The sequence below is a fragment of the Rattus norvegicus genome, chromosome 7, assembly GCF_021556685.1.
Source record: "Rattus norvegicus strain SHRSP/BbbUtx chromosome 7, alternate assembly SHRSP_T2T, whole genome shotgun sequence".
NCBI classification, from domain to species: Eukaryota; Metazoa; Chordata; class Mammalia; order Rodentia; family Muridae; genus Rattus; species Rattus norvegicus.
Genome location: NC_141540.1, coordinates 52,725,372 through 52,739,210, shown reverse-complemented (window position 1 = coordinate 52,739,210; position 13,839 = coordinate 52,725,372). Strand labels below are relative to the sequence as shown.

At 36.9% G+C, this 13,839-nt stretch overlaps 1 protein-coding gene and 1 long non-coding RNA gene across 3 annotated transcripts in view; one reads left to right on the top strand and one right to left on the bottom strand.

Moving 5' to 3' along the window:
• The first annotated feature begins 8,267 nt into the window (after positions 1 to 8,267).
• Positions 8,268 to 13,839, top strand: part of Ptprq (protein tyrosine phosphatase, receptor type, Q) — a 182,501-nt gene continuing 176,929 nt past the window's right edge. Inside the window, 4 exon segments of the mRNA NM_022925.2 lie at positions 8,268 to 8,390; positions 8,711 to 8,822; positions 9,469 to 9,695; positions 11,934 to 12,003. Coding sequence (NP_075214.2) covers positions 8,334 to 8,390; positions 8,711 to 8,822; positions 9,469 to 9,695; positions 11,934 to 12,003 — 466 coding nt within the window. The 5' untranslated portion in view covers positions 8,268 to 8,333.
• The window catches only part of LOC120093580 (uncharacterized), a 197,410-nt gene continuing 196,098 nt past the window's right edge, over positions 12,528 to 13,839 (bottom strand). Inside the window, exon 3 of one of the 2 annotated variants that reach the window (XR_015624629.1) lies at positions 12,528 to 13,113. This is a non-coding gene — a long non-coding RNA (uncharacterized LOC120093580). The remainder of the gene's footprint in view (positions 13,114 to 13,839) is intronic. The other variant, XR_015624630.1, reaches the window with a different exon arrangement.

Genomic DNA, 13,839 nt, shown 5'->3' with positions numbered 1-13,839 from the left:
TTTTTCGTATCAGCTACCTCTGGTTTCTATTTTGTGTTAGAAACTCATTTCCCATTCATATGATACACATTTGAAGCAGACAATAGCCATAGATAACATATTGTCATGTGTTTTTAATAATAAAGTGGAAGCATGTCAAAAATTGCTCTCTTGAAGCACAGCTCAAATCCCATGTCTTCTATGAAGCCTGTCTGATGTTATCAGCATGAAATGATATTTTTTGAATAAGTCTCATAAAACATTTTTTGAAGTCTTACTGTGTTCCACAAGCTTGCCTTTTGCTACCATAGATGCTTAAATGCTAACCACCTCATGTTGTTTTCTTGAGGACACTACAGTGTTTAGCAATTAGTCCCAGAGTTGTGTATTGAAGCTTCCTCTTTCAAGACTCCATGTGATAACTCCAAAATTTCGATCAATGAAATTTTGGTATGTTAACGTTTGGTCAGTCTATGTGTGATTTTACAAGGTGGGGCGGATTGTGTGAAAGAGCCACGGATTCTACATTTTGAATTCTGATTTTTATGTCCATCCAATGCAAATCCCTGAATTATAATTAGCCATAATTATAATTATAGTTAGTTATCCTCTGGTCTTGGTTCCCTACCTGTGAAAGGGCTTTATAGACTGCTTGAGAAAATTCAGTGAGGTGATACTCAGCAAATGCAAATTTTGCAAATTCCAGGATGGGAAATTTCTTTTGCTTTTACAATTGTTTGTTTGGTTAGCTGAGAACTGTGGCTATGCACAAAAGAAAGAATATTTTTGTTATCTGACTTTTGGCTTCCTTATGTGTTCCTATATGTACCACCCTTATCCCTTCCAATTCCCCAACATTAAGGCTAGAGGAAAAGAAGGGAGCACTGATCTCATCAAACTTCTTCCTGCTGATGAGGAGCATGAGTTTTTTGGGGGGCAATTTTGATATTTCCAGCCAGCAGCCAGCAGCCAGCAGCCAGCAGCCAGCAGCCAGCAGCCAGCAGCCTGCAACCAGCAACCAAGAACCAGCAATGGCAGCAACTATCATCAGTAGAGCAGCAACAAGAAGAGCAGCAGCCACCGCTCTCGGGGCTCTAGAATTTTTATACACTTTCAAGACTCTCCGGGATTATAAATATATACTTCCAGAAACTATCTGCAGCTGGCAAAAATGTGTCCTGCCAGAGCTTGAGGCAGATCATAGTCTGCAGACAATCTGAAGCAACCTGGAGTTTAAAAAAAAACATTCCCATAACATTTCTATGCTTTTAAAGAAACCAAAATTCTCACTAAATATTTTAGAAAGAACCATCTTCCTAGTGAGAGAGACCAGATCTTTTGGGTTCAAACTCTAGCTTAGGAGAAATTGAACCAAGGTTGGACTCAAGTTTAACTAACAAACTGGTACCTAGCACCATTTTCCAGGTTATTCCCCAACACATCTGTACCTCCTGGTTACAAGCCACCCGACACTTCACTTCCTAACAACCACCAATCAGGGAGAAAGCAGAAGTTAAGTTTATGGTTGTCTCCCAGCGCCAGCCATTTATGTTAAAGGTCATAATGGCCTCCCCAATCAGAAGTATATCAGACCACATACCCCCTCCTTGCCTCTGTAAAACGCTGGCCTACAACTAGGCTCTGGGCTGCCCCTTCCTATCCTGCTCTGTCAGAGATGGTGGTGCGGCTCAAGCTTGAGTGTAAATAGAGACCCTAGTGCGACTACCTCAGAATCGGCTCCTTGGTGGTTTTTTGTGATTCACGAATCCTTTCTGGCCATAGCACTAGTGTTTGAAAAAAAATTGTCTGCTCAGTTTCAAGAGCGTGGAAGCCATTTTAACCTCTAAAGCAGACTCCAAGTCCATCCATTTTTTTCTCATTCTTTCTTTTCTTATGAAGACCAGCACCTTAGCTGACTCAAATCTCCCTTCTAACAGTTGAGTGCCATTTTCCTTAACATTCATATAGCATTGGTTTTAAATTGTCCACTTGCTTTTCGAATACAAGCTGAACTATGGTCTCGGAGACCTCTCCTGGCTGATGTTTATTTAGTTTTCCAGCCCACTGAGTTATTATGTAGTAGCTGTTTATGACTCTGTTCCTCAAATATTTAACTACATCCCCTGTAAATGACAAGCTTGTTCACTTTGCTTGGGCATTTCACATCCGGATCTGATTAACTTTTCCCCTATCATTGCTCTCTGTATTCAAATATAATTTTATCTTCCTCTCCGGTTGTCAAATTTAGATAAAACCTCTCTTTCTAGTGCATCTGTGATTTGATTATCCTATTTGTTTATTTACATAGTCATTTGTCAGTGGGCGCCAACACTGGAAGGTCAACCAGAAGTCCTTTATTGTTTTGGCAAAATAACATTGTTCTTGGAATCATGCTGCACTTTTAGTATGTTCTTAGTAAGTATTTGCTGGGAAACAGAACACCACATATGCAGTCATTTCCATATGTTTGTGGTGCTTATGGAAAGCAGATATTAATCCTAAGTGACATTATCAGAGATGAGTTGAACTTGAGATGACCTTTTACTAACCGGTAGCGTCAAGCTCAAAGGAAAGAGGACAGGATATTCTATATTAGCAAGGTCACAAGGTCAGGAGTGGGCATTCTATTTGTCATTTGTAAATGTCATCCAAGACAGAGACATCCTGAATAATAGATCGTTCATGAAAGATTTCATCCTTAATACAATGATTCAAATCATTTTTTTTATTCAGTACAGGTATTTTGAGGTAAATAGTCAAAAATTTTTAATGTTAAAGGATTTAATGTAAAGGATTCTCATTTCTCTGTTCTAAATTTTACATTTTAAATCAAATGGCATGCAGAATGATCTTTCCACATATTACACTGAGACCGAATAAAATTATCCATTGTTAGATGGAATTTATACACACTCACAAGGGTACCTCACTGTGTGCTCTTCAGAGATAGAAAAATATGTATCTGTTATTAAGTAAAGACAGTTTTTACAAGCATATTGATATTTAGAATTTGTATTATTGTTATGGTAAGCATTATGCTACGGGTGGTTACCTGAGTCATTTGCAATCAATAAGATTATTTGTTAAAGTTTAATGAATTGGGCAACCACATCCCAGTTGCTCAGTGAAGTGCACTTGTATAATTGGGATCGTTTCTCTCTTCATACAAAATTTATCATCCCAGGTCTCCAAACACCCTTTGCAAGTTCAAATAAGGCACAAATTATGTTTACTTCAATCGAGTTCTGATGAGTGCGCACTCTTTAACATGCCTTTTCAGAGATAAGAGACTGTGTGTTTTTAATTCTATTAAAGTGTTACATAATTTTATGATTAGATAACGTAAAGTTCTTTCCATTCTATCCTTCATTAATGTGTTAATATAACTCACTGTGTCTAAATGTAGCACCCCATTAAGATAATAATATTCGTGTGTAATTGTGTGCTACTTTCTGCTACTACCCGTCTCATACCTGAGGTTCCTTGCATTCTACTCATTTCCTTTATCTTCCCACTCCAGAAAAGCAAGGGATGTTGCCAGGGGTGCCTATGAATCAGTAAGCACTGAACTGCATGCCGATTTCATGCCTTTCCTTTTTCAGTACGACAGTTCTCCTCCCACAAGATGGATGGGCACGTCTGTCCAGGAAACTATTTTTACTTCTAACACACAACAGTTGTTTATTGAGGCAAATAATGTCTAAATTTATAAAATTAATATTATTCTTTTTGTTTTGATTTAGAGCATGGAGGAAAGAAGAATAAAGATAATTAGCTTTCGTTGACTTATAAGGAAAGTATCCAGGTTTTGGGAACTCGCAGATGACAGAACTGGAAATAGCTAAAGTCCATGGCTTTCCTCAAAGTTTTAATGAGCAATTTCAGGACCTAGTCCGGGTTTTGTTAAAGAGAGACTAAGCTGGAGTGTGTCGTTTATTATTCATTGATTCTCTTCACAATATTAGCGGTGTCTTTTGTATGAGAGCTATGCATTTTTGCTTTTCTCTCTTGGGTTTCACTATGATTATGACACAGAGACTAGTTTTCAGTGACATGTGTTTAATAATGTCCACATGTGGCTCTTTCCTGAGGAAGATGTGTGAATTAGCTGGAGGGGCTTCTAGGTCATTGTTCCCACTGTCCTTTCCATTGACAATTCAGACCCACCCAGTTCACCTTTATTATCTCTTACTACCTTCTCCTTACATCATAGTGTTCGACTCCTTTGTGTTGCTGGGGTTTTTCTGGCAAATCTTCTGTGGAGGGATTGATAAAACAATTCAAGTCCAACCCCTCTGGGTACTGGAGGAACTTATTAAATATATGGCATCTTGTTATAAGACATATTCAGGTTGAGTCTCTTAAGCTTAAATGAGGACCCCAAATTTGAAAAAAGAGTAATAGATCACCATATTTGGTGCTGAAGTCTCTCCTAAATGTGCTAAATGTGACCCTGCTCAAGATATTTTGTGGGGATAGGGGTGTGCTGATACTTGTTAACAACGTGAAAATTAGAAATGTTAACTATAGTGTTGATTAAAGCTTGGAGACATTACATTGGGTCTAAATTTTGGCTCTGTTATTTACCTAATCACATGAGATTTGGGTGAAATTACCTAACTTCATTTACCATTTTACGAGGAAATAATAGTATTCACTGATATTGTTCCTTGATCTGTTGCAAGTGTATAAAAGCTCCCAGTGTATCTTGAGCTTTCAAAGAGTTCCTTTAGTTTTACATTTCTTAAGTTTAGTTACGTTATCTTTCAGACATAAAATATATTATGCCCAACCTATGGTTTAACCGCAGAAATACTTAAATGTGTTATCTGAAGTTTATCAGATAGTGTTGCTACATAGAAAATATACGTGGAATTTGAAAGTCTCTCAGTTTTTAATATGTTTTAATAGATCTGTGTGAATATTGCCTGAAGCCTCCAACTTTGCATAAATTCTTTGGGAATTAGAATACCAAGCCCTTGGCAATGGCACTGTGTACTTCCACTTTGTATTTTACTTGTTCTAAAGTTTATTTTTACTGCGGAATTAAGTCTATTGATATTAAGAGATATTAAGGACCAATGATTATTGCTTCCAGTTATTTTTGTTGTTAGAGGCAGAATTATGTTTGTGTGCCTCTCTTGGTTTTGTTGTAAGAAGATTAATTTCTTGCTTGTCTAGCGTACAGTTTCCCTTCTTGTGTTGGGGTTTTCCATCTATTATCCTTTGTAGGGCTGAATTTGTGGAAATATGCTGATTAAATTTGGGCTTGTTATGGAATACCTTAGTTTCTTCATCTATGGTAACTAAGAGTTTTGCTGGGTACAGTAGCCTGGGCTGACATTTTTTTTCTCTTAGGGTCTGTATGACATCTGTCCAGGATCTTCTGGCTTTTAGAATCTCTGTTGAGATGTCTTGTATAATTCTGATACGTCTGCCTTTATATGTTACTTAACCCTTTTCCCTTATTGCTTTTAATATTCTTTCTTTGTTTTGTGCATTGGGTGTTTTTGACTATTATGTGACAGGAATTTCTTCTCTGGTCAAATTTATTTGGAGTTCTGTAGGCTTCTTGTATGTTAATGGGCATCTCTTTCTTTAGGTTAGGGAAGTTTTCTTCTATAATTTTGTTGAAGATGTTTACTGGCCCTTTAAGTTGGGAGTCTTCACTCTTTTCTGTACATAGTATTTCTTATGTTTGGTCTTTTTATTTTGTTCTGGATTTCCTTTATGTTTTGGGCTAGGAGCCTTTTGCATTTTTGATTTTCACATACATTTTTTCTTCCTCAAGTCACTTTTTTTCAGAGCTTTTATCACAGCCACAGAATGAGACTAGTTCAACCTCTCAATTGTAGGGATTCCTGGCATACATCAACTTAATTTACATTTTCTCTATAATTTGAGAATATAGAGGACTTAGGTTGGGTTTATGAACTGAATGACCTAGAAGTGATCCAGCATATAGTCACGACAAAATAATTTAATCATAAGTTGTGTTTTCTCTGATCTTTTTTATCTGTTTATAGTATTTGTAAGTAGTAGGACTCATTAAATGGAGAATGTCTGAACTGTTGAGAAAGTGTGTACGACAAGAAAGAAGAGTTATCAGATGAAGGTATTGTAGAGAAGATAAACTTCTAAATATTACCATGCTTAAAATTTAGTTCACTGGATAAAGGTTTCTGTTTTCAAGTCTCACCATCTAATGTGATTCCCAGAATCAACTTCATAGAAGGAAAGTGCTGACTCTTAAAAGTTATCCTGTGACCTCCACATGTGTGTTGTGTCATCCATGACCACCACCATACATTGTCTTAGTTACTTTTCTATTGCTGTGAGGAAACACCAGGACTAAGGCAGCTTATAAAGGGAGAGTTTATTTGGGCCTACAGTTTCCAAGAGATGAGAGCCCATAACGGCAGGGAATCCTGGAAACGGAGCTGGCATAGGATCAAGGGAGAGTGCACATCTATTACCCCATGGAGAAAGCAGAGAGTGTGCACCAGGAATGGAGAGTTCCTAAATTCTTAAAATCCTCCTCCAGTGACATGCTTTCTCTCACAGAGCCACAGCTCCTAAGGTTTTCCACATAATGCCACCAATTGGGGACCAAATATTCAAATGTCTGAGTCAATTGGGAACATTTTTAATCAAACCATTACACACACACACACACACACACACACACACACACACACACACACACACTAAAATAAATAAATAGGAAGAAAAATACTGAAAAATAAGTTATACTTTCAAATTTATGAAGTCTACATTTTTAATTATAACATTGTCAAATCTTCTATAGGGTTGAAACTTTGAAATGACAAATGGAATTTAGAGATTCTTCCAGACTCCGTCTTTTCGGTGTTGGATTGGGTCTGTGTCAGGTGTGTTTTGACAAGATTTGTTTTATCACCTCTCTTGTTCTGCCTCTATTGTTTGAAATCTGCTCTAATGATAAGGCAGGATACAAATCTAACTCGTCAGCAGCGCACTCTGTGTAGAAATTCTGGTTAATGATTGCAGGCAGCAGAAACAAGAGTGGAAGGACTGGTAGAATAATGTGATTGCAACCGGGAATACAATTGATACTTATCATTTAAAAAGTCATTATTCCATTTCCAGTATGGAAACTAACGTTTAAAAATTAGTTGAACATTAATCTGAAATGTATGAATTCCTGTCACATTTTTCCCAGTCATCCTCTGTGAAAAACTATCTAGCCAATCGGGTAGTCTACATTGAATTTTAAAATGATTTTAATGCTCACATAGAAGATAAACTCTGAAAACAACAAGCAAATTAACCAACAAGTTATATAAACGAAGGAATATCCTAGGGACAGAAATAAATTCATAAGTTAGCTCTTATAATTATATTGAAAAATTAAGAAAGTAAATGTCATTGAAGATGCACTTTCTTAACACCTGTGGATAAAGGGCACTCAGTAGTCACTGCTTTCTAACAATTTGATTATTTTAAAAAATGTAACTGTAGGCTCTTGATTTTCAATTTTTTGTTACATTAAAAAAATCAACTGTATTTGAACCTCTAAATTTTCAGTATCAGAACTGGAAATCCCTGGAAACCATAAAGGCTTAATTATGTCTACACGATGCTTTTCTCTTCCCTGGAGACAGCCATGAGCTGCGAGGAGAGGCTTCTGGTGGATCTTATTCCCGGCTGTGGCTTCATTACTATCGCAGATCTTGGAGGTGGAGAATATCAGGTACAGTTTTCATTCTCGCACTTGGCCAGCCTGCATGCATTTATATTTGGCCCTGGCAGGAAATTCCTGTACAAAACTCCTGAACTTTTTCCTTGAGAGGTTTTTAAAAGCATAGAGTGTAGACATAATCATATCAAATGTCAAATTCATGAGTATAAGTTTCAACATTCTGGTGTTTTACGTGCTCTCTCTCTCTCTCTCTCTCTCTCTCTGCCTATCATCTGTCTCTCTCTCTCTGTCTCTGTCTCTGTGTGTCTGTCTGTCTGTCTCTGTTTTTCTGTCTCTGACTCTCTCTGACTCTGGCTCTGTCTCTGTCTCTCTGTCTCTGTCTCTCTGTCTCTGTCTCTGTCTCTCTGTCTCTCTGTCTCTCTGTCTCTCTCTGTCTGTCTCTGTCTCTCTCTCTCTCTGTGTGTGTGTGTGTGTGTGTGTGTGTGTGTACTGAACCTACAGCCATCCATCCAAGAGTTCATGAATAGTTTAACAAAGGAAGGGCAGAGCTATTGAGTAATCCAGGCTCATTAATTGTGTACTTGCCAGGGGGATCTGACTTTAAATCATTAATGCAGGCAACATTTCTCTCCAGAGCCATCAATGTGATTGTGCTGCTAGAAAAAATGTAATAATGATGGATTTTCTTTTCTCTTTCCTTTTCCTTCTCATTGGAACTTCAGAGTCACAGGTAATTTATGTGTTCTCTTAAAAAATAAGGGACTACAGTAATAGGCTGTAGACATTTTGAAGATGTTAGTGTTTCCATGTTGACAAAGTGCTGGCGTAGGTAGAAATATTGGTCTAGAGTCTGATCACATAGGATGTTTTGTGAGCTTTTATTTTATTTCAGGTTAGTAACCAGTCATACAACAAATTCATATTTTATGGTGATATGCAACTTTGTTTTTGCTACTTTGGTCAGTACAGTTTAGCTTTTCAAATGATGCTAGATTTATTATTTTAACTCGCTTTTCAGAAATCATGTGGTATGTAATTTTGGTATTCTAGGTTGATGTTTCCAGTTCTTTTGATGGCACTGGGTATGATATAACGCTATCTTCAATTTCTGCCACGACCTACAGCTCGCCTGTGAGTAGAACACTGGCAACAAATGTGACAAGTGAGTCCCTGTTCTAACTTTCTTTTCATTGAATGTATTTATTCTTCATGACTCTGGTGGACAGAAATATTTACGTCGGCAGTTTGCTTTATATGTGTGAAATCAGTATAGAGTAATTAACGTGAAATGGAAAGTTAAGAAAATATTTACAATTTGTGTTCTGCTGGAAACCTTGTTTCCCTTACATTCAAAGAGAAAAGGTAACTAATTTTGTTTGTGGAGTGGATTAGATAGTCTGTTATTGGTGACTTTTGGATTACTGGAGTCAAGAAAATGAACTCATTATACTCCTTACGTTAAAAGCTATTCACTTTGTAAGGCTGAGTCTTGTTCTTACTTCATGCAGGTAAGCCTTGCCGTAACAAAGCATTTCAAAGGATGACTTGGCATCAGAAGTGTGTTTGGCACGTAGCATTTTATAGCATTCCATTCTTTGCATTCCTGGAAAAGAATGTTTGTGGTGTTACTGAAAATAATTCATTACTTAGTCTTCCCCCCCCCAAAGCTGTAGGAAGAATAAATTCATAATGATTTCTGGGAACTTCAAAAGTTTACATTATAAATACTTTTTTAAAAACATTTACCTCTTTTTTTGGTGGAAATAGAATGACTGATCATTTAATAACATGAGTTTTTTTTAAACTAGAACCGGGGCCTCCAGTCTTCCTAGCCGGGGAGAGAGTTGGCTCTGCTGGGATACTCCTTTCGTGGAATACCCCTCCTAACCCAAATGGAAGAATCATATCTTATGTTGTTAAGTACAAGGAAGTCTGTCCATGGATGCAGACAGCATATACCCGAGCGAGAGCGAAGCCAGACAGTCTGGAGGTTCTTCTCACTAACCTTAATCCTGGAACAACATATGAGATTAAGGTAAATATTTTGTGAGTGGACACTGAGTATTGAAATAGTAAACCCAGAGGAAAGTGAGAGTTTCGCCCACCTTGTAAGCCTGCTAGTTGAACAAACGGAGCTGCTTAGGAGTGACGTTATCATGTGCTCGACATTCAAACACATACGCAAAGCCTGGAGAAGGTTTGCAATCTTTCTTCTTCTCTATGTCGATGAGCATTAACATACCATCTATTTTTCTTTTAAAAAGAAAGCTTTGGCTTATTATCTTCCACAGAAAGCAAACTGAGCTTAAAGTAGCTATTTTAGGTTTCAAAAATGAAAAATATTACATGCCATTTATTTATTATTTTAAATGTTTTACCGGGCGAGGACAGAACCCAGAACCTCCTGCATGTTAGGCAAATGCTCAGCCACTAATCCAATATCCCAGACTAAAATACTTCTCTTTTTAATGGGACTTAAATCTAGCATTGGTGTTTCTTTTCTAACTCGGTTACATTTGGATGCATGGTACTTAACGTTTGGGTAACGGATTAAAACCTATGGAAGCAACAGTTTTATAAAAACAATGTTCACTTCTGTTTCACTCAATGAAGGTTCACTGAACCCTACTCTTTTGTGTTTCTAAAAGGATGTGATACTTTACAACATTAAGGATTCGTGATTTAATGTTTTACTTGGATATTAAATAAAGATGAACTTATATAAAGCAGTACTGTGTTGGATTAAATAGAAATGTCTGCTAATAGGGGATAGCTATGACATTTGTAGATGAGAGAGTAAAGAACAGAGCTATCTTTTTGGCTTCTTGTTCTTTCCAACTTAAAAAAAATCTTTTCTCTTTAGAAGATATTCATCTATTTACTTACTATTTATTTATGGTGCTATGCGGGACATGCATGTCATGGAACATGTGTCCATGTGTTGAGGTCGAAGGACAATTTGCGGGAGTTGATTTTTCTTCTACCTCAAAGGTTCTAGAGCTCTGACTTGGGTTGTCAGGCTTGGGGGGCAAACACCCTTACTTTCTGAGCCATCTCCCCAGCTCCAACACATGCATCTTTTGATTGAGTTTTGAAAATGAATGAGCATAGAGAAGAAGACTTGTGAAAGCTTACTAACTGTGGTGGTCCTTCCCAATAATAAGACACCATAGGACAGATTTTGTAAGGAGGGTTTTGACACCTAAAAACTGCAAAATTTATTTCCTACAAATTTTAATGTGATGTAAGAAATTATTGTTGAGAGAAAGTCAACTTGCCCAGACTAGTTCTGCTTAGATCTCTTTTTATGAGTTTGCATTTTATTTCTCTGAATTCTCTTATTTCAGGCTTGTTAAGAAGCCTCCAGCCTATGTTTCATCTCACACTTCATAAATCATGTTGTAACATTTGCTCTCCTCAAATAAATGTTAGCCATTGATGAGTTCCAAAGAGAATTTGGCATGGTACATTTGATATCTGCAGTATAACTAACACCTATGGGGAAAGTCTGTTAAGTGTTCTGTGTATATTATTTCAGTGAGTCTCGGAAAAACCCTGTGACATAGGTGAATTATTATTCTCAGTCAAATATGGGAAAAACACGTGCCTTAGAAGAATTAAGCAAATTGTCTAAAGTTTCCCATCTATGGAAGAGCTACAAGATTGTCAAGTCCCACTCATGAGTTTTGTAAAGGCTTAGGAATTTCAAAGACATTCGCAGTGTCTTCTCTGCCTATTGAACTATCTCATTAAATCACGCAAATAAAAATTAGTTAGTGTGCCTGTTGATTTTTGACTTTGTACTCTATGTTGTAAATTAAGCATGTTTATTTTTTCACTCACACTTTTTCTGAGTACTCATTTCCCTAATTATACAGTGTGAACCTTAATGTCTGATGTCATATGTATAGTCTGTTCTTTGTACAGTACATGGTGTTAAAGACTGAGCTTTGGAACATGTATTTCAACTGAATTCATGTTTTACCATTATTTCTTGTATGAACCTGGCCATGTCTACTGACTTCTTTTGTCCAGTTTTTTGTTTGTTTTTTGTTGTTTTTTTATCTAAAGGATGTTGGCCAGACCTCTTTCTAGATTGATTACATGAAATGCTCCCCACCCCACATGTTGCTTTTTAGTTGGGGAATATTGTAAGAATTACAGGAAAATTGCTTTAGAATTTACCTTGAAGGAAAATGGACATTGTATTATTTAAGGTTCTGTGTACTTACAAAGCAAAGAAATTGAACATAAAACCCCTGATCTGTTTCAGGTTGCTGCTGAAAACAGTGCTGGCATCGGAGTGTTTAGTGACCCATTTCTTTTTCAAACTGCAGAAAGTGGTAATTTTCCTAAATCATTAATTCTAAATTAATTTAATCACAAATTCTTATTATTTGAAAACTTGGAATGTAATGAAACTATGATGGAAAATGTATAAATTTATTGAGAATGGCCTTTGAATTCCTTTTAGTTTTTTATAACAGTAAAAGTATTCTGAAAAATGTTTTCTTTCTAATTATCATCTCAGGGGTAGAACATTTGAAAGCGCGCGCGCACACACACACACACACACATACACACACATACACACACATGCACATACACATGCACACACATGCACACACATGCACACACACATGCACACGCATGCACACACAAGCACACACACATAGACACACGCATATACACACATACATATGCACACACACATGCACACATACATGCACACAATGCACACACACATGTACACATACACATGCACATGCACACACACACACGCACACACACACACACACACACACACACACACACACACACACACACCCGATGAAGAAGCACCTATTATTATTTCAGGCCAACCACTCTAGTTTAATTTAACTCATTTATTTAAGGAAAGTTCTTTCCCTGCAGTCCAGGTTAGCCTTAAAGTCACTGTGCCATCCAAGTTGGCCTAAGACTTTGGATGTTCCTCCTAAGTGTTCTGACTGCTAGGCTCACAAGTAGGTGCCATCATGGTCAATGCATAGGACACCTCTGTGGATATTTGAATACACTGACTACTCATCCATAATTCTTCCCATGCATATATGTTTCTGTGACCATCTAGAGATATAATCAGCTTTTTCCATGTAAGCTTACATCTCTTTCACCATCAGCACCAGTGATACAGGCATTCTGCGATGTCAGACATGAAAATGCAGACTTTGATGATCAGCATATCAGTCTGTAAGACTCAGGCATTATCAAACCAGCTGACGCATCTCCCTTCCTCCTGTGGCTGACAGGAGCTTTGTTGTCACCATCATCTCTTCTGTTCCTTCCTCCAAGTAATATCCAAGGCTACCAGCATCTCCTGCCAGTACTTTTGTGAAATGTATCCAGGGTCTTAATCCACTGTAGATCTTGCTGCTCAACGCATTTTCATTTCCTCCTTGGATGACCAAAATACCCTGTAATCCAATTAGAATCAAATGAATATAAAGAGAAATAGTGAATAGAGAAATAGTGATACAATAGTCTCTCCAATTAGCAACTATTTAACAATATCTTATATTCTAATGGGATAAGACAAACAAATATGTGAATTAATATGCCAGGTATATTAGATTTATACAATAATGTCTATGAGTTTTTCCCATTATGGGTGTTATATATGTCAAAGTAAAATTCTCCCAGTTGCTAAGTGTAATTGGAAATGAGTCCCGGTACATCAAGAGGCTACCACAGTTAGTATAGAAGAAAATGTGTAGTGCATTTGGCAATCGAATTACTGCCTTAAGAGATGTTAAATTCTTCACATTTAATGTGTAATTATCAAATGAAGATAAATTGTTTTTTGATGAAGAAAAGTAGTCTAAAGAGAAATACATCCAAGCTAATCAGTGAAACCAAGCTGAATGAATAATATTCTGGCCTCCAACATTAAAAGCCCAGTACTTAACTCCCTAGGGAACTATCTTTTCTTTCAAGTAAGTATAAAATTTATTTCAGATTTAAATGTTGAATGGATAACTTATAGCTCAATGTCTAAATAGTAATGTAGGAAACAAAGCATAACAAAATAAAATTAAACAAAAACTCTAAACACCACCACCATCAAAGCCAACCAACCAACCAACCAAACACCAAAGTTTTGATACGTAAGACTTTTGGTACTTTATAGTAAACTTATAGTT